Source organism: Micropterus salmoides, unplaced genomic scaffold (assembly GCF_014851395.1).
Source record: "Micropterus salmoides isolate LMB-PRFRI ecotype aquatic unplaced genomic scaffold, ASM1485139v1 Ms_hic_scaffold_4, whole genome shotgun sequence".
Lineage (NCBI taxonomy): Eukaryota > Metazoa > Chordata > Actinopteri > Centrarchiformes > Centrarchidae > Micropterus > Micropterus salmoides.
Genome location: NW_024043372.1, coordinates 14,006,723 through 14,031,999, shown reverse-complemented (window position 1 = coordinate 14,031,999; position 25,277 = coordinate 14,006,723). Strand labels below are relative to the sequence as shown.

At 40.2% G+C, this 25,277-nt stretch overlaps 1 protein-coding gene across 2 annotated transcripts; it reads right to left on the bottom strand.

The window, feature by feature from the left end:
- Nucleotides 1–1,870: 1,870 nt before the first annotated feature.
- LOC119886292 (proto-oncogene tyrosine-protein kinase Src-like) lies at nucleotides 1,871–24,634 on the bottom strand. Of its 2 annotated transcripts, XM_038696936.1 has the most exons (13): nucleotides 24,250–24,633; nucleotides 15,616–15,897; nucleotides 11,952–12,051; nucleotides 10,912–10,929; nucleotides 9,858–9,956; nucleotides 9,513–9,616; nucleotides 7,257–7,406; nucleotides 6,990–7,145; nucleotides 6,358–6,537; nucleotides 5,837–5,913; nucleotides 5,599–5,752; nucleotides 5,284–5,415; nucleotides 1,871–4,951 (listed from the first exon to the last, which is right to left on the bottom strand). In XM_038696936.1, the coding sequence occupies exons 2-13, from the start codon at nucleotides 15,887–15,889 to the stop codon at nucleotides 4,743–4,745; spliced, it is 1,653 nt and encodes a 550-aa protein (XP_038552864.1). In that variant the 5' UTR covers nucleotides 15,890–15,897; nucleotides 24,250–24,633; the 3' UTR covers nucleotides 1,871–4,742. The 2 variants fall into 2 exon arrangements, with proteins under 2 accessions (XP_038552864.1, XP_038552865.1); XM_038696937.1 differs by lacking the exon at nucleotides 10,912–10,929 and having other exon boundaries at nucleotides 24,250–24,634.
- Between the last annotated feature and the right edge of the window lie 643 nt (nucleotides 24,635–25,277).

Below are 25,277 nucleotides of genomic sequence, written 5' to 3'. Positions count from 1 at the left end.
CTTCTAATCACAGCAGTGCAGAAAACCGCAGGAAAGAGTAGCTACTCATTAGTGGTGAAACATCAGCTGCCGATTGGCTCAATATAGCCTCCGATTTAAGCCAGTATAGGGGGAGAGCTCATCTGTAATCAGTTGCAGCTATACTTGCAGGGGATTTTGACACAAAGCAAAGGAGAGGGGAAAAGTGAAAACACTGTTCCAATGAGGTTGTCCCATATGTAATGAATTTTAAACTAGTACAGTGCCATAAGTGAGATTTTCTGAAAAATGCGTCTCTGGCCTTCATCCATCACTCTGTCTATAAACGACTACCAAAGGTTAATATTGTTCAGTGGAGGCCGCCACAGCAGGTGGGTTACAATCTGCTGCTGCTGGTCTGCAGCTCAACATGGCCTGCTGCTCCTAGGCCACCGAGTGTCATTGATACTCCTGACAAATACTGCCCCCATGTGGGCAGAAAAAAAAGAGTTTAGCGGGGGCCGACTGTCATGCCCAGAAGGAACCTGAACCAGACTATACCTACATGTTCCTCATGGACTGTCTTGTAAACAGATTCAGTATAAAAGCTGACTCTGATGTAAGTAAGCCATGTTCAGCTGTGGCCACACAGACAAGCTTTTTCTTGGTTTTGGTTAATTGACATTATAATAATTTAAAAAGATCCAACAAATCAGTTCCTGGTGTTTCCAGAGTCCACCAACCTTTATCAAAATAAAGACAGGTACTCAAAGTTTTACATTAAGATCTATTATAAGAACTAAAAAAACAAACCGAACCAAATATCATATAAGTAATTGACAAAATCAAAAGGTAAAAAGTATCCAACGAGCTCTGCTGAATAACCAGATAATTGGGTATTGCGGATGCTTCATATGAGGCTTGTAGAATGCCAAGACACATCTGATCTAGAGCAATAATGCTGAGATTATTATTATAAAGAGAATATTTTTCTGATCTAAATCACAATATGGGGAATAAAGTAAATAATTCCACAGCAAGTCAATACATGACTCTGCACCCCTCTTTTGGAAGGGCCTTCAATAAGACTTGAAACTAAGAGAATTGGTTTCCATGTCTCTCTTGGGTTTTACCTGGTTAAGCCACAATCTGATCTGAGTTACATATTTGACAGTATGTGAAAATAGCAAATGAAGGATAAATATGTTATACTTCATTTCATTCATGAAATTCTTTTTACTTAACTTTCCTGGCAACTTGAACTGATGCTCCTCACATCACATGCTGATTGACACTTCCACTTCTTTCAAAGCTAACCCTTAAACATTCAAACCCTTCCAGTTTTCAGGTCCTCATATTTAAACAACAAAAAAACATATTCAGCTCTTCCAACTCCCACATATTTCATGCAAAATTTCAGTGTGTCCACGTCAGCAGACACTTCAACTGAAATCAATTTACTTGGACAGGCACTAATTTCTTTCAGGACTTCTACTCCAGTTTTATTAATCACTTTCACTTCAGCTGACATTTTATCTTCTTTCATTGCTTGAACTTGATTTGAATGTCAACTTCCTTCAGCACTTCTATTGTAACTATTTTATTTGTATATAGACGTCAACTACAAAGTCGACATCTTTCTGTATTTCAACTATTTCAAATGTTAAATTGTACATTTTCAGCAGCAAACACACATTTTCTTCATTGTACTTCATTTCATTCATTAAATTCTCTTTACTTTGCCTAAATGTCCGGAAAATTCTGGCAACCTGAACTGATGATTCTCACTTCTCAAACTTTCCAGCATGTTCATCACTCTATTAAGAAGTTAGTCATGTGCGAACAGCACAATATTTCCAAGTCGATGGACAGCACGCACACCAGAACACACTCTTATCAAAACACATTTGAAATATAATTTATTGCACATTTAAAGATCAACAAAGTGGCACGATACCCATTTCAATCCTGTTACATCGGAAACAAAATAAAAAGACAAAAGAAGTCCTTACAAAAATGCTCACACCTTCGGTTTATGATCATCGTTTTTGACTTTAGAAGAATATGGCCATGAAGTTGCAGGAATGCCAGACCGAAACTGCATAGATTCTTAAAAAAAAAAAAAAAAAGCATTAAAAAAAACCCACCCAAACACTTCTTTAATATGGCACAGAGAATCCAATCAGACCTTGGCGTTACTCATACTTGTCATGAGCCCATCAACTTCCACATTGTCCCAGAGACTTATAGGCGGTTCAGTGCATCAGAACAAACAGGGTATTTCCCATTCTAAAAAGGAGGAAAGCGCTGATATGTTCTTGGAAATTATATATATCAAGCCCAATTTAAAATTGTCTTTTGCAGATGTGATAGCTTTCAAACACTAAGATTTTATATTAAGTCCAATATTAAAAAAGAAAAAAACCTTCCTTAAACACCATTTACAGTAGCATCTTATTAAAACATTTTGGGAGCAGGCGCACTGTAAAAACCTCCACATGGAGGAGCAATTAAAGAAAAACGACACAAAAACAAATTACATGATAGTCACAGTCATTTAAGATACTATTTACATCTATGACCTCATTTTTCATTTCACATCACAACCCAAACTCCTTGTTCATTGTCGTTTTACAAGTATCCACATTATTGAATGTTAATATTCAATATAATGTTACATTAGCCATCAGGATTCCTCACTGGATAATAATTTCATGGTGTTAGTGGGCATGGATCATCATCTCTATGGCTGCATGGCTCATATTTTTGATAACTGGTTTCATAGTATCTGTTGACATCAATCTATAACTTTAGATCTACTGTTGCTGCATCGACGACGTCAAACTAAACCACTGTGAAATGTGTGACATCCAACATAAATACCTGCCATTTGAAAGTGGCTTACATGATACAAAAAAACCAACTCTAAAGAGCTACAGTATGTACAGTATGACCGTGAGAACTGGCAGCAGAGGGTAAGATAACAAAAATAATTACAGGTTGATGGCACAAATGCTCAGGAGTCTGTTTATGATGCCCTTGCCTCACCGGAGCCTTGAGTATAGTAAACATACACTTGTTGATGTACAGTACAGCATAAATACAAACCCAGCCAATGCTCAAGAGAAGAACAGCACAAACGCATGCTAAGTGGTTTTAAAATCAACTCTTATAGTAAGTCATAAACACAGTTTTATTAGGGTTACCTGATCAGAGGTTTACAGTTTCATTAGGGCCACCTGGTTGCATATTTTTATGGACACAACAGCTGCAAAGTGAATGAAAACCTTTTGAATCCTTCAGCAAACAGTACCAGGTTGATCTGTCCTGTTTACTCACCACCACAACAGATTGTTTACTGGGGAGATGGCGCAGTTTTATTGTAAACTGTAAGTAAGCAATTTTGTGTTTAAGAACTAAAAACCCCATATAAGCCCCTTGATAATAAAAACATTATATACATGGACAGCAGTAATGAAATGTGATTTGTTTGGCACACAACGAAGGCTTTTAGACTCAGGGTTTTCACATTTTGTGCCGAGTTGGACGGTCATATGATTAGTTTGGTAGCCATCTCAGCCTCTTAGTAGGTCACATAAATGTTTGATGAAAGTTACCCCATTTATGCCTCTGAAGAAATGAGCTGATGACTATTAAAACTGCTCCTTAGTGCCACTATAGCCATGCTGATTATTTTCAATGCAACTTTCCAGTTAAATCAAGGTCAACCAAAACAAACAAGCGTTCAAACACTATCTGCATCAAAATCATTTTTAATCATCCAGGTTGGATCCAGCTGGCTTTTCAGCTTGTCAAGAAATACAGCTGGAAAAGAGAAGGAGGGTTTAAGACAGAAATGCCTTAAATTTAACAATTTCAGTGTTACAGAACCTGCCTGTTGAGTCCATTTACCCTGGCACTACCATGATAGTGGTTCATACTATTGATTATAAAATAAAAAACAAATAAAGACAAATCAGGAAACTTTGTCTGCCACTGAACAAACCCTCAATCCACATATTGTCCAAGTAAATATAAATAAAGATGCAAAGTAGAGTTCCAGAGCTGTGTTATTTGGAGACACTTTGAAGAAGCAGCACTTGAGAAAACTGGAGAGAGATACTGAAAGTCAGACAGAAATAGAGGAAGGGAGGAAAGGGGCAGAAGGGACATAAAGGACGTTAAGAGAGACAGAATTTCCTTTGGCACCTGAGCCACAGTGACAGTGCTCTTCTGTGGGCGGATAAGGTACCAGACGAGGATAAAGAGACAAGACAGAAGAGGGAAAGAGGGAGGTTTTGCTAAACAGCTCATGTCCGATTGAAATATCCTCCCTTGACCTTCTCTCTTCGACAGGTTTATCCTTTTCCCTTTAGCGCCGTCTGCAGATCCTGATTAGGTTCCTCCCACATCAGACGCACCTCTCAAAAACATATACCCGCAAGTGTAGTCCCTCGATCAAATCAAAGCCAGAGTCTGTCCAGCGGGAGTTCTCCTTTATAGCCTTGACTCTCACTTCTACAGGAAAACTGTCAGTTAACAGTGAGTGCTTGCAGAAAGGAGGCCGTCCAGGTTCTTCTGTAGCAGTTCCTTCATGGTACATGATGGGACTTTTGCAAGTTTCTATCTCAGTTTTGCTTCCACAGAAGAATCTCAAGTTCCTCCCAGGTGAGTTTCACAGGCTCAGATCCTCCCACAGGCGCTCCTCTGAGGTCGGTTAGTGCAGATCATTCTGTTTTGACGTCCCCACCCCCCACCCCCCAGGGTCAGTTCAGTGTGTGGTTCTATAGGTTCTCCCCAGGCTGATACTGGGGTTCTGTGGAGGTGAAGTAGTCCTCTAGGAAGCCCTGCAGGTACTCAAACGTAGGCCTCTCTTCTGGGTCCTTCCTCCAGCAGGAAAGCATGAGCTCGTGCAAGGAGCTGGGGCACTCTGCTGGGCAGGGCATCCTGTAGCCTCGCTCCACCTGGTCAAGCACCTCCCGGTTAACCATACCTGCCGAGAGAGACAGGAAGTCAGACAGATCTTCTTCCTCAAAATAACAACAGTATTTTTAACACAGTAAATCTGATGGTGATGAAATTATTTAACTTGCAAAACACCAACATCAAATGTATTTTTTGTGGCAATGAGTACTTGATGTTTAACGTTTGAATTCCTAAATATTAACTGCAATTAACAGTTATTATTATAATCGATTAATCTGCAGATTTTTTGTTTTGTCTATAAAAATGTCAGAAAATAGTGAAAACTGTCCATCACAATATCCCAGAGTAATTGTGGAATTGTTCAGGTGCAGAGTCTTTGCTGATTTGTGGAGTCCTCACCTGGATAGGGGACTCTGCCTTTAGTTGCCAGCTCTGTGAGCAGCACACCAAACGACCAGACATCTGACTTGATGGTGAAACGACCGTACAGAGCTGCCTCCGGTGCGGTCCATTTGATTGGGAACTTAGCTCCTAAACAAAAAGGTTTTTAAAAAAAAAAATATTTTCAAGTGAATAAAATTTAAAAAGCACCATGTTGTAGAACAAAAAACATAATTTTTTTACAGCACGTCTTTCCAATTCTTAAGTTTTCACTTCTTTTTACATGAATAAAATTTTTGAATAATCTGAATATAAGAGAAAGTGTGGACTCACCCTGTCTAGCAGTGTACTCATTGTCTTCAATGAGTCTTGCCAGACCGAAGTCAGCCACTTTACACACCAGGTTGTCTCCCACCAAGATGTTGGCAGCACGCAGGTCTCTGTGGACGTAGTTCATCCTCTCCACATAGGCCATGCCTGCTGCAATCTGGATGACGTGAGAACAGGTATTTTATAATAAATACAAATATTGTACAGTGTTTTATTGTGGCTAAACCATAAGTAATTTTACCTGAGCAGACATGTCTACTAGCTGAGGCAGACGAAGCAACTTTCCTGCTTCCCCTTTAAGGAAGTCCAGTAAGCTACCTGTGAATGTAACAAATGTTTAGAGCTGTACATAATGCATCAAATCAGAATCAGCGCTTTACTGGCCAAGTATGCTTACACGTACAAGGAATTTGACTCTGTTTTTATGTTGCTCTCAATGTACTTCACTGAAAAACCACCAAATAAATGACCAATTATCCATTATGTGTAAACCTTAGAGAATCTAGGTCTGTTTGTTAGCAAATTATTGTTTTATTACAGGTAGTAATTTATAGGTATTGTTATTAATGTTGCCATACTATTTTGAGAAATATAAAGTTATTTTAGTTATGTAAACAAGATTATGAGTCTGAGCAAGTATTTGATGCCAGCTTTCAATACTTGACAGTTTACAATTATCTGTGCTACAGAAGCATTTCAGTAAGTAACAAGTATTAGCTTGATACCCAGCACTTACGGTTGACAGTCTGTATCCTGTATTACCTTGGCTCATATATTCTGTCACAATGTAGATAGGTTCCTCAGATACAACAGCATACAGCTGGACCAGCTTCTCATGCCTCAACTTCTTCATGACCTGTGCTTCTTGAAGAAAGGCCTCTGGAGACATGGTGCCAGGCTTAAGGGTCTTAATGGCTACCCGTGTTGTACCATTCCACGTACCTGTCACAGAAAACACAACTTAATTTTATCATGTCTTTGATAGAGTGGTATATCTTCTCCTCAAATAATGTAGACTGAAAGGATAAATAGGGGAAAATACACTTTCTCTGGAGCCTGTTAGTGTAGCTAAGCATAACGAAACATAACGAAACAGCTAGCCTGGCTCTGTCTGTGGCTAACCGGTTGCTGACTGTAGTCTTGTATCTAACAAACAGACTTCAGACTGGTATCAATCTTCACATCTAGCTCCCTCCAGGAAGTGAATAAGCATATTTCCCAAAATGTTCCTTTAGTAAGAAATACATTTGCTATAATAGCTTTTTACCAGGATTCACTTTATCAGTGCACTTGATCCTCATATTTTGTATATCCAATGTATAACCTATCTATCTGCAATGGTGTGAGAGGAATTCAATCCATTCCACTAAAAAGGGATGGTGTGTAGGTCTTACCCATCCAGACCTCTCCAAAGCAGCCCTGTCCCAGTTTAAGGTCAAGGCGGAGGGACTCTCTCGGAATCTCCCAGGCGTCCCTGGCCAGTCCCTGGGTCTGAGGTTTGGCCACAGGACACACGTCTGATAGAGCGTGGCACAGCCCATCAGAGTGCTCTGAAGGAGGGAAGAGGGCTAGGTTAAGGGCAACAGCTGTATAAAATGTAAAATTATCACAGCTACTGGCATTTCTTTAGCATCTGAGAGCAGATGTGTCTCAGCACTCACTGCGGTAGTGGAAGACTAGCTGCTGAAGGCTGGTGAACTGGGTGCGGGAGGTGATGTAGAAACCTCCGCTATCCAGCTTCCTGATCTTGTAATGTTTAACATTCAGGCCTTTGGTGTTATCATAATCCAGCACTGACAGGCAATATGCCCCTGTGAACAAGACAGAACGACAGACAGAGACAGGTTAGAGCAACAAAACTAGGCGTATCTGAGCCTGTATGACAGCTGCTTGGTGGAGTTTCCTAGCAGCTGTGCTGGGCAAGCCCCTTTTGGCTCCTTCATGGGCCCTGGAAATTCAACTAAGCCTTTCGGTCCTTGCCACGGCCGGTCCACTACTAAATACCATCTTACTGAGTAAAACAGTGACAGTTATTTGTTTTGTACTGCTACTTTAAAAAATTGATTATTAGGTCAAAAAGAACAATAAATGGAATCAAACTTCAAATCCATGTGTTGATCTGAGGTGATTTAAAAAGCTGAATGGACTTAGCAAACCCAAACAGCACAGGGTTCTTGAGTAAAAGAAAAATGAAAAATCAATCATCTTTGATCTGGAGCTCTGCTAAATGATGTTCACTCTTCTTCCCACGTCAGAATGAAAATCTAGTGCAGTGAAGACACACTGCACAAAGACGGTGTAATGACCTGAAGTACCTTATCATCACAGTACTATTACAGCAGCTTAATCACTGACCTATTTTAACTTCCATGCTAAAGACCAGACATTACTGGCTTTCTTAAACTATAAATACAGATACTACAACCTAACTAAATTTGTGAGGAATACAATGCTTTCACATTATGCACTGACACAACAACTACAAAAGTGAACCCATTTTACATCCATTCTTCCACTCATATGCGTAAACACTAGATGATGGGTTACAACTTGTGTGCTTCTAGCCTGAGCAGGACAAATGATCAGATGTATCATTAACTGTCTGACATGATTTACATTTCATACAACATATGAGCAGCTTCTGCTCCTATGTGTCACACTATGAACTTCACATCTGACATCTAATACAGAATGCGCCCAGAGGTCTACACACCTCCTGCCAGATATCCTCCTACTCTCCCTTTCCTACTCTCCTTTCCTACAAATCTCCTCCTTTACTATTCTTCCCCCTCTCCATGCCTCTCCTCCCCTCTCTCAGTGTGTGTGTGCGCGTGCGTTGGGAGAACAGAGACTTATAGCCAGAGGGAAATCCAGCACCCTCCTAGGTTGACCTAGTTCTGACAGAGTGATTCACCCCTCTCCATTCACAAGTCCCTATCCACTCCACTGTGCTCTTTTCCCTTTTATCCCACTTCCACCAAAACAAACCCCCCTAAAGAGCCCACCTACGTCAAAGGGACTACATGTGACAGCAGAGTTTCAGAAAAAGCTGTAAAACCTCTCAAGCCCAGAGAACAAACGATTTAGCACCATTGGGCTGTGAAAAAGTTAACAAATGACTTAATTACGAGGTTCTGCCTCTTTCAAATTGAGTCCCTAAAGATCTACTTATTTCAAAGTAAGATAACACTTGCTGCACTGAGTAAGCTCCGGGGACACAGAGAAAGTGTGATCACGTCCTTTTTTCACACATTTTAAATACCCAGCGAGCACAAAATAAAAAGCTCAGGTTTTAATGAAACATGGTTTGTAGTCAGAATTTCCTCTGATAAGGCATGCAACACCATGCTGCACAGCCAGGACACACAACTCATTCTTTTGTCATTTTGAAACTTATTTTGTCTTTCAGAAAAGGCCTGCAGAAAGATTTCAACATAATAATGCAATTCTCTGCTTGTTCTCATAATGTCTGACCATTTTTTTAAAGCAACTGCCTGTTATCCTGAGAATTAACTAACAGGTAGGGCTGCAACTAATGGTTATTTTCATTATTGGTTAATCTCCCTAAAATGTCATAGGACATCAAATGTTCCTAAAATTCAAGTTGACATATTTAAACAGCTCAGTCAAACTATTATGAAAGAAAAGCATCAAATGCTAATGTTTGAGAATCTAGTGAATGTGGGGAATTTTTGCTTTAATAAAAAATCTTTAAATGAAGAAACAAAGTGAGTGATGTGAATTTTCTGTTGATTGACAAACTGATTGCAACTGTCCGTGCAGGTCTCAAAGCTTATTCCATGTAATATAGCCTGAAATGGGTAATATAATATCTTTAATAAAAATCATTATACTGACACTGAGAAAAGCAGAAGATCTAGTAGACTCTGAAGTGACAAAAAAGTCTGCTCTCTCACCTTTAGTGGTCTCACTCTCCCTCACCAAGAAGGTTCCTCGTCTGTTCTGTAAGTTCAGAAGGAGCCTCTCTGAGTCACGCCGAGTGATCTTCCCAAAATACCACCTGCCAAAGTGGGCCACAGAGAATGAGATCAGTAAGAAGCTACTACTGAGTGTCTGGAGCAGGCAGGCAGAAATACTTTTTGATGGGAAATAAAGAATACTGTACTGGAGGGTATATTGGAAAATATTGTCTCTGTGCTCTTTATGTTAGTGTGTATAAGTAGATATAGTATTGAGCACATTTAAGCGCTGCACTAAGAAAGGCCTTAAATCTCTGTAGGAAAAAGGAGAGGATAATGTACTCTTCTGCTTGGATGGAGTCTGACGGAGCCACATAGTTGCTGGGGATATAACCACTCTCTCCTGTCGTCAGGGAGCGGGCGAGCCACCAGTCCCCTTCTCTATGACAGAGAGAGAGAGAGACAGAGCAAGACAGTCAACCCATAAACATAAAACTGACTGAGGCAAACATTACATTACTTGGTTTAATGATCTTTTACTTTATTTCCCATTAAGAGACTATTATATTTTTCTTGTTGTCAACAAATAGTATGAAAAGAAATCTAAAAAGAGTGATGAATATATAGTTTAATTTGTAAAAAAGGCTAAATGAATTCCTAAAACAGCCGGACCCTGTAGTTTACAGCAAACAGGAGTATATTATGTATTTGTTAGGGACTTTTTTCAGCTGTGGATAAATACATTTTGTAAGTATTTATGGCCCATGGAAGGTATGTGCGGGATTCACTTAAACCTAACAACAGCTTAATAGTTTAGGTCAATGGCACAGAGGAATAAGCTTTTGACCACACAGGTAATACTTGTTAGCTGGATAACCTTGTGTATAGTTTTAGTCTTTTCATGGGATTTTGTTGCCAATTACAAAAACATAAAGCAATAACCTAACTCATCCATGAAATATTACAGTATCTGCACCACATGATCATTCAGATGGTGTCTTAGTCAGAAAGTTTACTTCTAATACATGTTGAAACTTTTACATTGCTTGAGTAATGACTCAGTGTTCTCAGTGTACAAAGCAAAGAGGAAACTTAAAAATTTGGGTTTAAAAATAATACACATCTCATCCCACACCTCAGTGCACACAGTGAAAAGGAAAAACATATTGTTGAGAGGAAATCGACAGACACAGGCAACCTTTTGCTCCACTTGTAGTCCCTCAGTTTACATCTGTTGCTCTACAAGTTAGAGCGCCAAATAAAAAAAATCCTCTATATCTTGTCTCCAATTCATTGCAGTTACACTACGAAACTGATCAGACAAATCCGCGCAGCAGCAAAGGGACTGTGAGCAAAAAGTTGCGTGAGATTTTTTATTGCATTAAGTATTACTGACCTGAAGCTGTACTTTTTCCTAGGAGAAACCATGAAGCATGAGAAAGAAAGAGAGGGGGAGAGATAACAGACACAGCAGACACATCAACACACAGCGTGGGGACTCAGCAAGTCAAGCAGCACTACACAGACAGACAGCAGAGGAGCCCAGTAGGCTGTGGGACTACACAGTGGGGTTGCACGAGTTGCACTGTTTTTCAAGTTCCACTTCAGTGCAGTCTGTAAAAGTTTTAGTAATTCTACAATAGAGGATTGTGGAATTTTACTATGCATAAATGATCACATCTGCATATCATGTGGGATTTCTGGACTCACTTTATAGTCTCATATATGCAATCTCACAACTTTTAATTCAATATCTGAATTACATTTGTTTTAATAAAAACTCTTGAATACTGTTTTGTAATGTAGATATTGGAACTGTTTCATTGTGCAATAATAATATTAGTAGTATAAATTCATTACATTTTTCAGCCCTGCTATGTAGTGCCAGACAATAAAGAACAGCAGACCAGACTTATGGCAGGAAGGAGGACAGAGCTCATAGGAAAAAAACAAAAACTGTTGTGATTTGAAACACCTGCAGGGGAATTATACTCCAGATGCTTTTATTTGGAAAGAGCATCTTTTAAATACACAAAGCATTTCTCATTTCCTAATACTATGATCTACATTCTGTCTCTTCTACCCAGATACACCACAACACAGGAAAACACATTTTTAGGTGTTGTCAGGAATGTGAGTGTGGATCTTGCCATGACAGGCTCTCTATAAAGCAGCTTAAAGATGTTGGTGATGATGATGATGACGACATTTGCCCAAGAGGAACTGAATGCATTAGTAAAGTGCCGTTCTGCTCGGTTTTAGTCAACAGATGGAGAGAATCAGACTCCGTTGTATGATTCGCTCCACAGTTACCAGCTCTGACTGTGTTCATTCACATACACATTTGCTCACATGCGTGTCTACAAATCTGTTCATTTAGATTTTTGTGAAATTGTGGCATCGGTGAGAGAGAGGCAGATGACTGTTGATTCTTACGTGTTGTTGACAATCTGCAGCCTGTCGCCTTTCCTAAAGGTCAGATCAGACGCTGTCCGTGACTCATAGTCATACAGCGCCACAAATGTAGTGACACCTCCTGCAAGAAACAACACGCACAGAAATACATAAAAATGTAATTAAGGACAATGGTACATCCCATTACACCCTATTCACATTCACTTCCATAATATAACTTTAATAACACAGGTCTAGCCCTTGAACATTATGTGTTCTATACACTGTGAAGCTATTAATCTTAAATCATTTTGCCTCTGCTCCACATCTGTATAAAACTATTTACCAAGGTCTAATGAGAAATATCGACATTCAGGCTGCTTGTGACTAATCGTCCATGAAGGACAAAGCCATCCTATCGACCGCTTTCTATTTTCTGTGTAGATTTTCTACCCCTTCTTTTTATTGAACTTGTGATCTCTACCCGTGAACTCTCCAGCCAATCATCAATCGGCTCATTAGATGCGTGGGAGGAGGTGGCCAGCTCAGCCGTTCCTGATACACCAGCAGGCCCTCCGCACTCTGGATGGAGCAACATTAAACTAACCATCTGGCTGGTCTAGACACATTACAGCTTAATGTCAAGTAAAATCTGGATAGTGTTCAAAGTCAGAGGGATTTAAGTCTGTTTGAGAGCTGAAGGTAGGAAAAGGAAACGGTTTTCAAATATTATTCTGAGTACATATGACTCACTCTGATTCAGTTCCTAGATATGTGTTTTTTCTCAGGACTTTTGTGATCTCCAGACATCAAGACTCCGGCAAGATGAGAGGAGGTGGACTCTGTTTTACATCGATGATGCTTGGTGCTCAGACACAGTCAGGATGGACTGTGTTTCCCAAATGTCAGACTGTTTATTGTGAAGAAACTTTCATATTATCATGTGGTTGCTACTGTTTACATTCACCCCAGATGCAAATTCAAAAAATGCACTGTGGAATTTTTGGGGTGTGTACTTGTATGTATATAAATAACTGTATATATTATTTTATATATTACCATATTTTAATATAGGCCTACACTTGATTATATGTTGTGTGTAGCATGAAGGAACTCCAAATTTCGTTTCGTTATGCAGCCTTGTGCTGTATAATGACTAATAAACAACCTTGTACCTTGTATCTCAAAACTGAAAGCAAGTCTGTGGGCTGACTCACAGATCAGTCCAAGTTCTTACCACATCTTATTAAATCTGTTTTCATCTTGGAGTTCTGCTTAGCATCACAACTTTATTCACACAAAAAATGTGCAACTCTCATATTGTAGACTATTTTGTACATTATCTAGTAATTGTTTTAGCTATACTGTGTCACTCACATTAAAGCAATAGTTTCATAGTTTTGGGAGATACATTTATCTGCTTTCTTGCCACGAGTTAGATGAGGAGATCGATACCACTCTCATATCTCTCCGTTCAATTAAGGCTGTCGCAGTGCAGTAACTTCCCCTGCGGTGATTTATTGTGGCTCCACAGAGCCACGGTATCGGTATTAGTACCATTTTAGCAAATTACTTCATTTATGATAAATGTGGAGTGGACAAGGGTCCGGATGTGGTGTGGTATGAGCGAGGGGCATGGCTAAAGGACTGTGATGTCGCCATTGGGTCCATGTCAAAGTTCATTAGACAAGAAGGCGGGATTTGATTGACCAAATCCCCCAAAATAAGTGAAGAAGAAGACGATGTCGACGACAGTTACATCATTTGAGCAATGGTGCAGCAGAAGTAGCAGGAAGGTAATCACAGCTCAGTGCAGCTAAAGTTGAATGCATTGATGTTGATGTACACAATTAAATAACATTGTTATTGCAGCTTTAACACTATTAATCTGAATAATTTATTATCTTTAAAAATAAGTATTTTATTAATGTTAGTCCAAAGTTTTATTTTTCTATTAAGATGCTTGCCCACATTTTTTATTGTACTGTTTTTTTATAATCTTATTTTATTGTATTGTGGGTATTTTATTCTGTGTTATTTATTTTATATGCACAATTTATATACATCTTCAATAAACCGATGCACCAATCATACTGGTTGGGTTGCCTGCATACTGTGACAACATACAATGGGACTGTTTACTGTTGATACTGCTAACCTTTATTATGAAGCTTCCCAAGCATACCAAGATTGGAGTTTAAAAATGTTTCCAGACTTTCATGACAGTGTGACAGTTATGTAGTATAAATGTCAGAAATTTACAATATTTATATTTTTTTCATGTCATTAGTTTGAATTGCTCATAATACTTTCCCGGATCCCTTTAACATCTGCTTTGTGGAAACAAGAACAAATTGAGCAAGTGAGATATAAAGACTTCTGTCTTTATGCTAATACTATGACTCCCTGTATTTGTAATATTGTGTTGTAAATAATGTTTTTTTTTTAAAATCACTTCCATCAACTATAATGTTCACACATCTGCGGTACAAATTGGACGAGAATAAGCATCGACCGTAGAGAAAGGTGGCGTGGCAACAGCCTATGATAAACTCTACTGCGAGGGGCACGCTGTGAGCGGTGCCACAGTCCACAGCCAGATCTTATTGAAAGAGTAGGCTTCCATGTAACAGTAACAACTAACAACTGTGCTGCCGTATAGCTAAAGTTCCACAAAAAGCAGCATGAAGAAAACCCCCCCAAAAAAACCCAAAACACAGTTACAGGCATCCAACCTACTACACTCATTATTTCAAGTTTCTCTTTACTGTCCCTCAATATTACAACATTTGTCCAACATCGCCCAGCCTGCCTGCCACATTAGCCGTACAATATCATAACGACAAGTTTGCCTAATCTACAAAATAAACCGGAAAACAACATAAAACATGGCAAAATGTACAGCTTCCAAGTTTGAAGGCAGGTCAAGGACAGCCCATGGTGACCTGTCCTTGCTTGTTGAATTTTTGAAGCAATAATTTATTTATTTAACCTGCACTGAAGTACACAACAAAAAGGTATGAACATAGCGGTTGTTGAGGTTGCTTGCCATCCATCCCCTGCGTTATGCGGTTATCGAGCCCTACGTTCAGTATGAAGCTGGAGCCAGGAAATTGTTAGCTTAGCAGAAAGACTAGAAACGGGGTAACAACAAAATCTGCCTACCAGCACCTATAAAATTCACAAATTATACAGGGCATTTTGTGCAGGACTATTTCTTGGCCGAAGTGACTACCTGCAGTTTTGTTGTCACTGTGAGGTTATAAGGCAACCAGTAGAGACTCCTTGAAGCTGTAGGCAAGAAATAACATGTTAATTAGTGAGCTTAAGAGGTGCTGGTAGGCAGATTTTGTTACCTTTGGACAGAGCCAGGCTAGCTGTTTTCCCCTGTTTCCAGTCTCTGTGCTAAGTTAAGATAAACTAAGCTTGTCAGCTGCTGGCTGAGGCATGTCATATTGAACGTACAGACATGACAGTGGTACCAATCTTCTCATCTAAGTTTCTTTTTTTACTTTGTTCTTTTTTTTTAAATTATTGTTTATTTTTTTGTTTTACCACTTTAAGGAACAATGTTGACAAAATGCTAATTAGTTTGGGTCACTGCCTATAAAACTCAAGAAAACAATCTTTTTTAATAGCATTTGTAACCATTTCCAGTATTCTGCAGTATTTCCTCATCTAACCAATCCCACAAAGTGTTGCCTACCTGACAGAGGTCCTCTCTGAGGCGAGGTGATGGTGCCTGTGTGGTCTACCCCTCCAAAGAGAGCCAGTTCAGGAGTGTTTGTTGGGGCATGCTGGTGCTGCCCTTGATGCCCCCGCCTGCCTGTCCCAACTGCAGGGCTCCTGTTTGGTGTTTGGGTCTGCTGGGCGGGGCCCAGGTGGTGGAAGTGCCCGCTGTCTGAGCCTGTGCCGATGGTGCCGTCCAGGCTCATGGAGCGCTGGCCCGGCTCCTTGGGCTTGCTCTTGCCCGCCCCCATGTGCAGACCTGGGAAGAGAGCCAATGATGAATCAGTCACAGGAGATGAAAAAAAGGCCTCTTCTGGGCTGTCATCTCTATTTCTTGTTATGTGACAAATACGCATTACTTAACCAATTAATTAGTCGATAAACAGAAAAACAACACCAATTACTTTAATAATAGATTCATTGATTAAACAATTTTTACATTTTTAAAGGAAAAACACCCGGTTTCAGCTTCTCCAATGTGAGAATTTGCTGCTTTTCTGTTGTTTTTTTTAATCAGTGTAAACTAAATGACTGACAGAACAAGACATTTAAAGACATCAACTTGGCAGTTTACAAACTAAGTAATTACTACAAAAAAAAAAAAATCCATTAAAAATCCATTAAATCAATAATGAAAGTAAATGTTAATTGAAGCCCTACTGCCAAATTTTTATATCAAAATCACAACTTTTTCAATTAAACTAAACTCAGCTAAACACTGCCATCATATAAAACTCAGGTCTACTTTCATCCTGGCAGCAGTAATGTGGCTTCATGCCAGTCTACTTTTAAACTTGTGTCTATAATTAAATGAAGAGAGAGAAAAAAAAAAAAAAAAAAAAAAAAACTCCCATTCATTCAGGAACTCACCCTGTTTCTGTTTCTTTTCATTCACCTTTCTCAAACAAAAATTCCTCTTAGCAGCGTGTGCTGTGAGCGTCACATTCAGAGTACCCTTGGAGCTGTTCCAGGTTCAGTTAGAACAGTTTAGCGTGCAAATTTTCTGAGAACAAGACACCTTGAAACAGGAAACACGCATACATTCAAGGTCATTCACCATCTGTGTCTCCTATCTGATTGAATCTGTTCTGAATCAATAAGCATCTACAAGAAAAACAAAGCTTCAAACAAAGAAGCAGAGGCTATAATGAAACTGAGTGCTAAAACTAATGAGTTCACAAGGACAGAAACAGTTTCACCTTCCTGACAGGTAATTATACCGTCGTTTTCTTTCCTTTCCATCCTGATGCCCAGTAGATGTGTATGTGTATTATGGCCTGATAAATGCAACAAGATCACGCTGTCATCAAGAGTGCCAACAAAGACAAACATGCTCAGACAGTCAAATGCACCCACAGAAAGTTGGAGCGCTGTGTTCACAAGTCCAGTCCATCCTTCTAGTCACTGCAGAGTGACTCACTGTGAGATAGGCTATTTCAGGCCAGCTAAAACAGAGACAGTCATACACACATGAAACATCCTTGTTCCGTTGTGAATACAGACACTCTCAGTTCCAGACAGAGTGTATGCACCATGTGTGTAGGTGAGTGCGCTCAAGCAGCTGCTCCTTGGTCTCTGGGAAACAAGGCTCTATCGCACACCAACACCCCACCACAGTTGCGTCTCACATCCTTTTTCCAACACATACATGTGTTTCCAGCACACTCATGAGTCTGACAGACAGAACAGAGAGGGTTATTAACAGACAAGGAGGAACTGGCAGTGGCTGTAAAAAGAACATGTGGGTGGTTGTTGTATACTGCATGGACAGCTGAGGCGTAGTGGGCGTTTTAAGTGTAATGTGCAAGCATAACATAATTACACAGGTATGGGAACTCGCAAAGATATGGAAGGATCTCACTGTGGAGATGTGTGGGCATGTAGGCTTCTGAGAGTGCATGAGCGTGAGCAATTTCAAGCACACACGTACAGTCATGCGAGCTTTGATTCAACTCCTGCCAGGATGTAATCTGGCGCAATGGGGGGGTTAACGTATCCCATGGTGCAACACTGAGTCACACAGAGATAGGCTCATAGGCCTGCAGGAAAAGTGGATAGGACTGTGTGAATTGTGTGAAAAGTAAACTGCTCGATTTGGTTGGCTAGTCACGAACATCTACCAGCTCACTGAGGAGCGGAAGCGCTCGGATGTTTAAAAGGAGCAAACGTAAGTGGAATGCGCAGAAAGGACCGCATTGGATCACAGTCTTTGCAAACAATTATGGAGGCACTTATGCAACAGATATATTTAGCAGTCCACGTAGTCAATATATATGCAAACAAGCAGATACTTGAGGTGCTTGAATCCACGCAAAAACGACTGAAATGATCTGGAATGAGCCAGTGCTATTTAAAAACTAATTGGTGATGTGTATTTTAAAATGGGATTTACCTTTATGTATTTAATTGCAACAACTTCACATGCTCATGTTCTACCCATCTCTTGCATTTTACATAAAGAGTCTTGCTACTATCTTACTTTGGCCTCCCAGAAAGGTTTCTCAAGCGCCGTTTCAGTCCTGACTCCTGAACAGCCCAAAGTTTTAGCATCTGACCCACAGCGCAGCCCACAGAAGCCCAATGCTTTAGGAATGGAAAGGCAAAGAAGATGCAGTAAAACACCAGATTAGTTGGAACTAGCAGTACAGTTTCATCAGTTAAGTAACTTCTACCAGATGGGTCACCATGTCTGTTGATGTGAAGAAACAGTCTCAGGAAAAAATATGTGAACCCTTTGGAATTACCTTCATTTCTGCATAAATTGGTCAGAAAGAACATTCACAGTGCGACTGTATATGGATGTGTAAAAATACTGATAATACTGATGATAGATCAAAACTAGGCTTTAGGTCGGCCTGACTGTACAGGTGTACCTAGTGTATGTATAAATTAAGTTTTTCCCCACTTGGATCGATTCTATAGGGAAGGCACAAAAATATGGCCCTGCTGTGATCCTGTAGGGACTTCTAATGTTTACATAAACCTTTCACAAATTAAATTTGCAGGTCTTAAAACTTCCATCCAATTAGTACATAACACAGGGAATTTGAACATAGCCAATATCTTCCTCACGGACAGTTCAGCAGGACAAGTACCTGGCTGAACTGGACAATTTAACTCTGGTAGAAAGTCAAGGCAATTTGGAAAACTGACCAATCATCAGGTTTAAGCACACACTGATAAGGCGAGGTAATGATCCTCGTCCAACATTGCAAACAATCCCAAAACAGTAACTTTGGGCACTTTGCCCTGGTTATCTCCAGGATGCTGCAAACACCAGAGTACCCTTGAAAGCCTCAGAGCCTGCGTATGTAAACAGAACTATCACTGTAGCGGGAGCCTCACGCCTTTTCTTAATATAGTGTCAGAGTGCCCTAAAATCAAGAAGAGCGAACTTGTGACCACTTCCAACATTATGATTAAAAATGGAGGAGCGAAGATGATGCAGTGAAGGAGGAAAAAGTATACCAGACAAATGATGAAAGAAGTGCAGAAATAAAAACATGGATAAATTATAAGGAAGGGGAGAATAGGAGGGATTTCAGCTCCTTCCATTCAACAGGAGCGTGGAGGAATGTGGGAGAACCAGACTGCGCCGCACTGCTACGACTGCCAGCGACTGCAACAAGAACAGGCACCTGAGCAGCGGGAGGGCGGGATGGGAGGAAGGAAGCGAGGAGGGAGATGGGGTGGGGGTGTCTGTAACAAAGAAGCTCTATTTTCCCAGTTTCCTGGGACACAAATCAAAAATCTCCCTCCAGAAAAAACTCTTGCTGCACCTTGCCATTATCATTTATCACTTTTCTTTATTTATAAATCAAACTCAACACATTTTTACTCCTTTTTTGGGGCTGTATTGGTGCATGTATGTTAAAAGCGCTTTTCTGTGTGTTGTAAAAATTGACATATGTAATGTGGTTTAATGATGTCAGAAAGGTCAGAGATGCACTGATTGTGTATAAAGTTTTGCCTGGTTGTGTTGTGGGAAAGGAGATTTTAAGGATTAGATATGAATCATGGCAAATACAGACTTTGTTCAAAAGGCAGTTCTCCAAGTGGTATTTACCTGAGAACCACCACAGAGTTCAAGAGCACTTTTTTCTGCAGAACATTTATCACTAAGCTGTGTCTTTCTCGCAGTCTCAGTGTTGACAGTGTCTTACAAAATCTATAAAACTGTTTCTGTGCATGAACTGAATACTGGGTGTGAGAGGGAAACAATGTAGGGAAAGGAGGAGAGAGTAAAAGTAAGAGAGCTCAGATGTCTGAAAGGAATGTTGATTTTATAAAGCAGGCAAGTCCTAACACCATTTCTAACACTGCAGACATCACATTGGAGTGGACACAGCCATTATCTGCATTATGTGTCACTTGTATGTGCGCTGTATGTGATTTATTTTTATTTTTTATTTTTTAAGAGAGATCCTCTTCACCTGATTCCAATAAGTGACGGAGGTCAAAATCTACAGTCCTCGTTCAGTGTAAAATACATTCAAGGAAGTTAAGACAAAGCTAACTACTTTGGTCCAGACTGAAAAAAAAAAACAAACAAAAACTGTTGGATGGATTGCCATGAAATTTTGTCCAGACATTCATGGCTCCCAGGTGATAAATCCAGCTGGTTTTGGTGATCCCCTTACTTTTCCACATGCACCAACATTAGTTTCAAATTTGTGGCGTTGACTGAATTTTCTCATCAAGTCTTGGATGGATTGCCATAACATTTAGTACCGACTGATATTGTTTTTTTCCAATGACCGATGCCAGTATTTAGAGAGCAGGGTGGCCGATGGCTGATATATCATGCCGATATCAAAACAAAGAAGATTAGAGTACAATAGAATATACAATACCAGTCAAAAGTTTGGACACACCTTCCAATTGACTTAAATGGGAAAATGTGTCCAAACTTTTGACTGGTACTGTACATGGTTATCTTAGCCAGTAAGCTGTTTTAAATAGAATATTTATTAATTAATGAAATAGAAAAAATACATTGGGTTATGCTGTAGATTTCAAAACATGTCTAGGGTTTAAGGGAGATCATGATACAGTCTGTCAGAAATGACATCATTCAACTGCATTTGTCTCTACAATCTAACAATATATATTTAACTCTAGCTGCCAGAAATGGTTTTAGTTTAGAATAGCTGTCATTGTGTTAACATTTAGAAAAGACAATGGTGACTGAGGAAATTTAGGGCTCCATACTAACTTTTTCCCCACCTTCCCATACTCAAAAGCGGGAGTGCTGACATCGTTCCACAGCAGCCACACTGACAAGGCTGTCTGCAGACATGTTTTACATATCGGCCTGGTGAGTGCAGGCATCGACAGATTGCCAGATGTCGGCCAATTTTTTATTTGACCATATACCTTCAAAACTAATGACATTCCCATCAGCCTCAGCTGTACTTTGTTTACTTCTAAGCAGGAAATATTAGCATGCCAACACCCCAAACTAAGATGGTGAACATGGTAAACATTATACCTGGTAAACATCAGCATGTTAGAAATTTGACATGCCGACAAAGCATTGCTGTACCCAAGTACAGCCCAAGACTGCTGAAGCCTCATTTTAGCTTCAGATTAATGTAAGAATGCATTTATGCACAGAACGAGGACAGTGGATTTTGTCTCATACATTGGAATGGTGTCAGGTCAGTATGGACAGGAGTGTTGTACATAGACATGAAAAAATATGAAGCCATCCTTTAAATCCTTGATGATCTACAGTCAATATTGTTCTCCAGGGCATAGCGCCTTCACTTCAGGCATTCCAATTATCTGCTGAATTATCTGCACATTAAAGTCTTGTAGAGAAAATTAAATCGCTAGTTTCTAATTTCATTGTATAAATTACATTTATTCATTTAGCTGACGCTTTTATCCAAAGCGACTTACAATTGCTATACACGTCAGAGGTTGCACGCCTCTGGAGCAACTGGACACAATGGTGGCTGTCTCACAGTGGGAATCGAACCCAGGTCTCCCACACCAAATGCAAGCATCTTATCTATGTGCCATCACCACTCAAATAAATCAAACTGAATGAACAATTAGCCTCGGTGCTGAAGTTCAATACTATAAATGCAGCAATTTGTTGCAGGAGATGATGTTTCAAAGTGCTGCGTTTGAGGACAATGTTTAATGCTAAACAGTAACAATGCACAGGTCTGCAGAATGTAACTTTATCTAATCAGCATTTGTAATCCTCCATCTGAAGCTGAGCGCACAAGCTGTACATTTCTGGTCCGGCATATAAGCACATTTGGCCATGACAAACCTCACTGAGTCACAACAGACGGTAACAGTTGCCACTGTGCAGCACAGAGTAAACGAGCTCGAGCCAATGTTTCACTTGAACGGGAAAATTACAGTTTGCCCTGGGGAGAAGAGGCAAGGGGGCGAGGTCAATCCTGGTTCCTCAAGATCAAAACAAGAGGAAATGTGCACATTAGCATCACTGTCTTATCCTGCTGGATGCTGGATGACAACATGAAACAGTGCGACACATGCATGTATAATACACAGATTATCTATATATAGCCTGGGTTAGAGAGAGAGAGAGGGCAGTTGATTTAAAGAGGGCCAAAGAAAAGAAAATGCAGCCACATAACGATCAAGTCTTGTCCCATTTTCGCACTGTGGACGCCTCAATCAGATATTCTGTTATCTTTTTCTCCCAAATATTTTGCCGACCTCAGTCACTTAGCCAAGTCTGAGTCAGTGTCTACTAGCTGTCCCATTTCATCTCACCTCTTCTTCTGTGACAAACACACAGAGGAAAGGCAAGGAAAAGAAGAGGTGGACCGCGGGATTGTGGCCTATCAGCTGATAAAACCATGTCCGCTTTCAGTCCATCTTTAACTGGGGACTCTGGCTGCAAGTGGTCCAGGCTATGAGGAATGGCCGCTACACCATGATTGATTCTGCAAAACCAGGGCAAAGGGTGGGGAAGGAGGAAGGCCGACTCATTTCCGAAGTGCCACACTCTAAACAAATTATCAACTCTACAAATTCACAACACTTAATTTTATTAATGATGGCCTGTAATCTAGTTAATTTACAGACAGTCTATACGAAGCCTAAACAAATAAACAATTCTGATAAGTGGCTCAAGTAATTTTTCAAGGAAATATGGCAAAAAAACCCCAACATTTACTGTGTTTTTCTTTTTGCCAGTAATTTCAGTATCTTTGGGTTTTGAACTGTTGGCCAGACATAATTGATAACGATGTAGCATACACCTTTGGGAATATTTTTAAATGTCTTCCATTTGAATGATTAAATCGAGAAAACACATGGTGGATTTCATTAATAAAAATAATCTTCAGTTTAAGATTAATCAAATAGTTGTCAACTATTAAATTAACTGAACTATTTTGATAATCGATTTATTGGTTTGAGTCATTTTTTAAGAAAAAAAGTTAAAATTTTCCTGATTTCAAGGCACCTGAGGATTTCATCTTGATCTTTGGGAAACACTAATTGACATTTTTCACCATTTTATAGACCAAACAACTAATTGATTAACCGAGGAAATAATCAACAGATTAAACGGCAATGAAATGAATCTTAAATTGCAGCACTAAAACCAAATTCAGTCTTTTACAGCTCTCTGAAAGGGAACATTATGCATTTTGACCCACTGCTTATAGGCGCTCTCTCACTTTGTAAAACATAAAGTCATTCTAGTAGGTATTTTAATTTTGATATTATTTCTAGCTGCATGTTTATCAGATAAGGCCAGCATGTTATTGTACTTTCTGTGGTTGGCAGTGTTAAACAACCAATGTAGAGCTTTCCCATGTGTGTCATTTTTTAGCAAACATGAATCCACTGCCTTTTGGAAATTAGCTGGAACTTGTCCAAATCCCCCAAACCAACTGTAAATAGATTAGCCACATAATTAAAATTCTATTTCCACGGGATTAAACACCAGTTGTCAGCAAAGCTGCTTTCAAAGAAACAAGGGGTGGGGTAGTAGCTGCCTACAGGAGTAGCAGCTGTCAAGATGATAACGTCTTTGCTATGGGGAAAAAATAATAATTAAAATTTAAAAAAAAAAAACTGCCAAACTGATCCACATTATAGTCACGTAAACGGGGATTTATGAATGGGAACAGGGCTAAAAGGCTACAATGCCGCTGAGGCTGTCGTAGTCTCCAGCTCACATACAAGCGCATATGCGGCCTGATGAATCAAAACAGGTGCTGTTACAGCTCCATTTTGAATTTCGATGGATTGTTGGCTCTATTTTCTGTGCGCAGTCGATTTACTGCATATTCCCGCATCATCTTTGGTCGTGAGACAGTCAGAATTTTGATATTTGCACATACGGTTACCATTTTGTATGGGGTGTAGGCTACTAAATCGACAACAACGTAGCCCTGGCACAGATTGAATGGCACTGACCAAATGTGCGAGCAACGCTGACTGAATGGCCTGTGCAACAATGAAACACAAGTCAGCGTGAGAGGGGGGCATCACACGGCATGTGTAAAACATCAGTGTGGGAGAATAAGCCACAATAAATTAAAAGCACCTGAACGCAATTCCCGAAATAAATCTAATTTCCTCGCAACACCACTAGCTCTAATTAACTCACCTTTGACGCGTCTGGAGATTTAGCCCAAAAATCAGAGACGCGCAGCGAGGAACCGAGTTAAATCCTTATGGCTGTCCTCATTAGAGAAATAATGAAAGCGGATGGCCAGTGGCTGCGGAAATCTCGGGCAAGCCACGAATCCCATTTAGCGAATCTCGGTAGAATCGCAGAAAGGGGAGGTCATGCCGGGGACCGCCTTGAGGAGCAGAGAGCACAGCTGCCGGGGCGGCTGCGGTGGGCCGGACAAACACCAAACCTACGGTAGAGTCGCCTGTTCAGCTGGGAAGAGTCGACAGCGCGGTACATTCATATAGCGAGGAAGCAGGAGTGGTCTGATGTGGAGGATACATGCCTCGTAGGGGGGGGAAGCACGGGGTAGCGCATCACTGACGAAACACGAGAGCGCAAATATGATGAGTCTGGATTTTACGCTTTTTACGCTGCAACGCCGGAGTCAAGATTCACGTCATGTTGCGTTACTAACTCCACGCCGTGATAGTTGACTTCACCGAGGCATTGGCAGGCTCGACACCCCCGTTTGGCTTTTTAAATATATATTTTTAATAAATCAACTGGAGTCACGCTTAGGAAGCTACAACAACACGACACAAAAGCGCAGTGCATCGGTCTCTCGTTTCATCCACAACACAATTAGCTTCATTGCTGGCTAGCAGACTCGGTTGCTAAGCGACACACACTTAGGCCTACTTCTTCTGAACGGTAACTTTGAGTCAGTCGGCGCGTTCATATTAAAACTTTACCGTTATGCGTCATGCGTAACCGTTATTAGGGACTTTTGGCCAGGCTCAAATCCGGACGCCAGTCAGCCAATCGCAGCTGAGGTCCGGATCTACTTTGTGGAAACAGATCGAAAAAAGATGGATATTCTATTGTGTTGGCCTGCTTCAAGCATAACAACCTTGTAACACTTGGGAAATTAAAATTATTCAGGAGGTAAATTCAGAGCAAACTGAATTTATACTGACCCATTGCAATCCTTATGCAAACAAATCTCATTTTTATTTGTT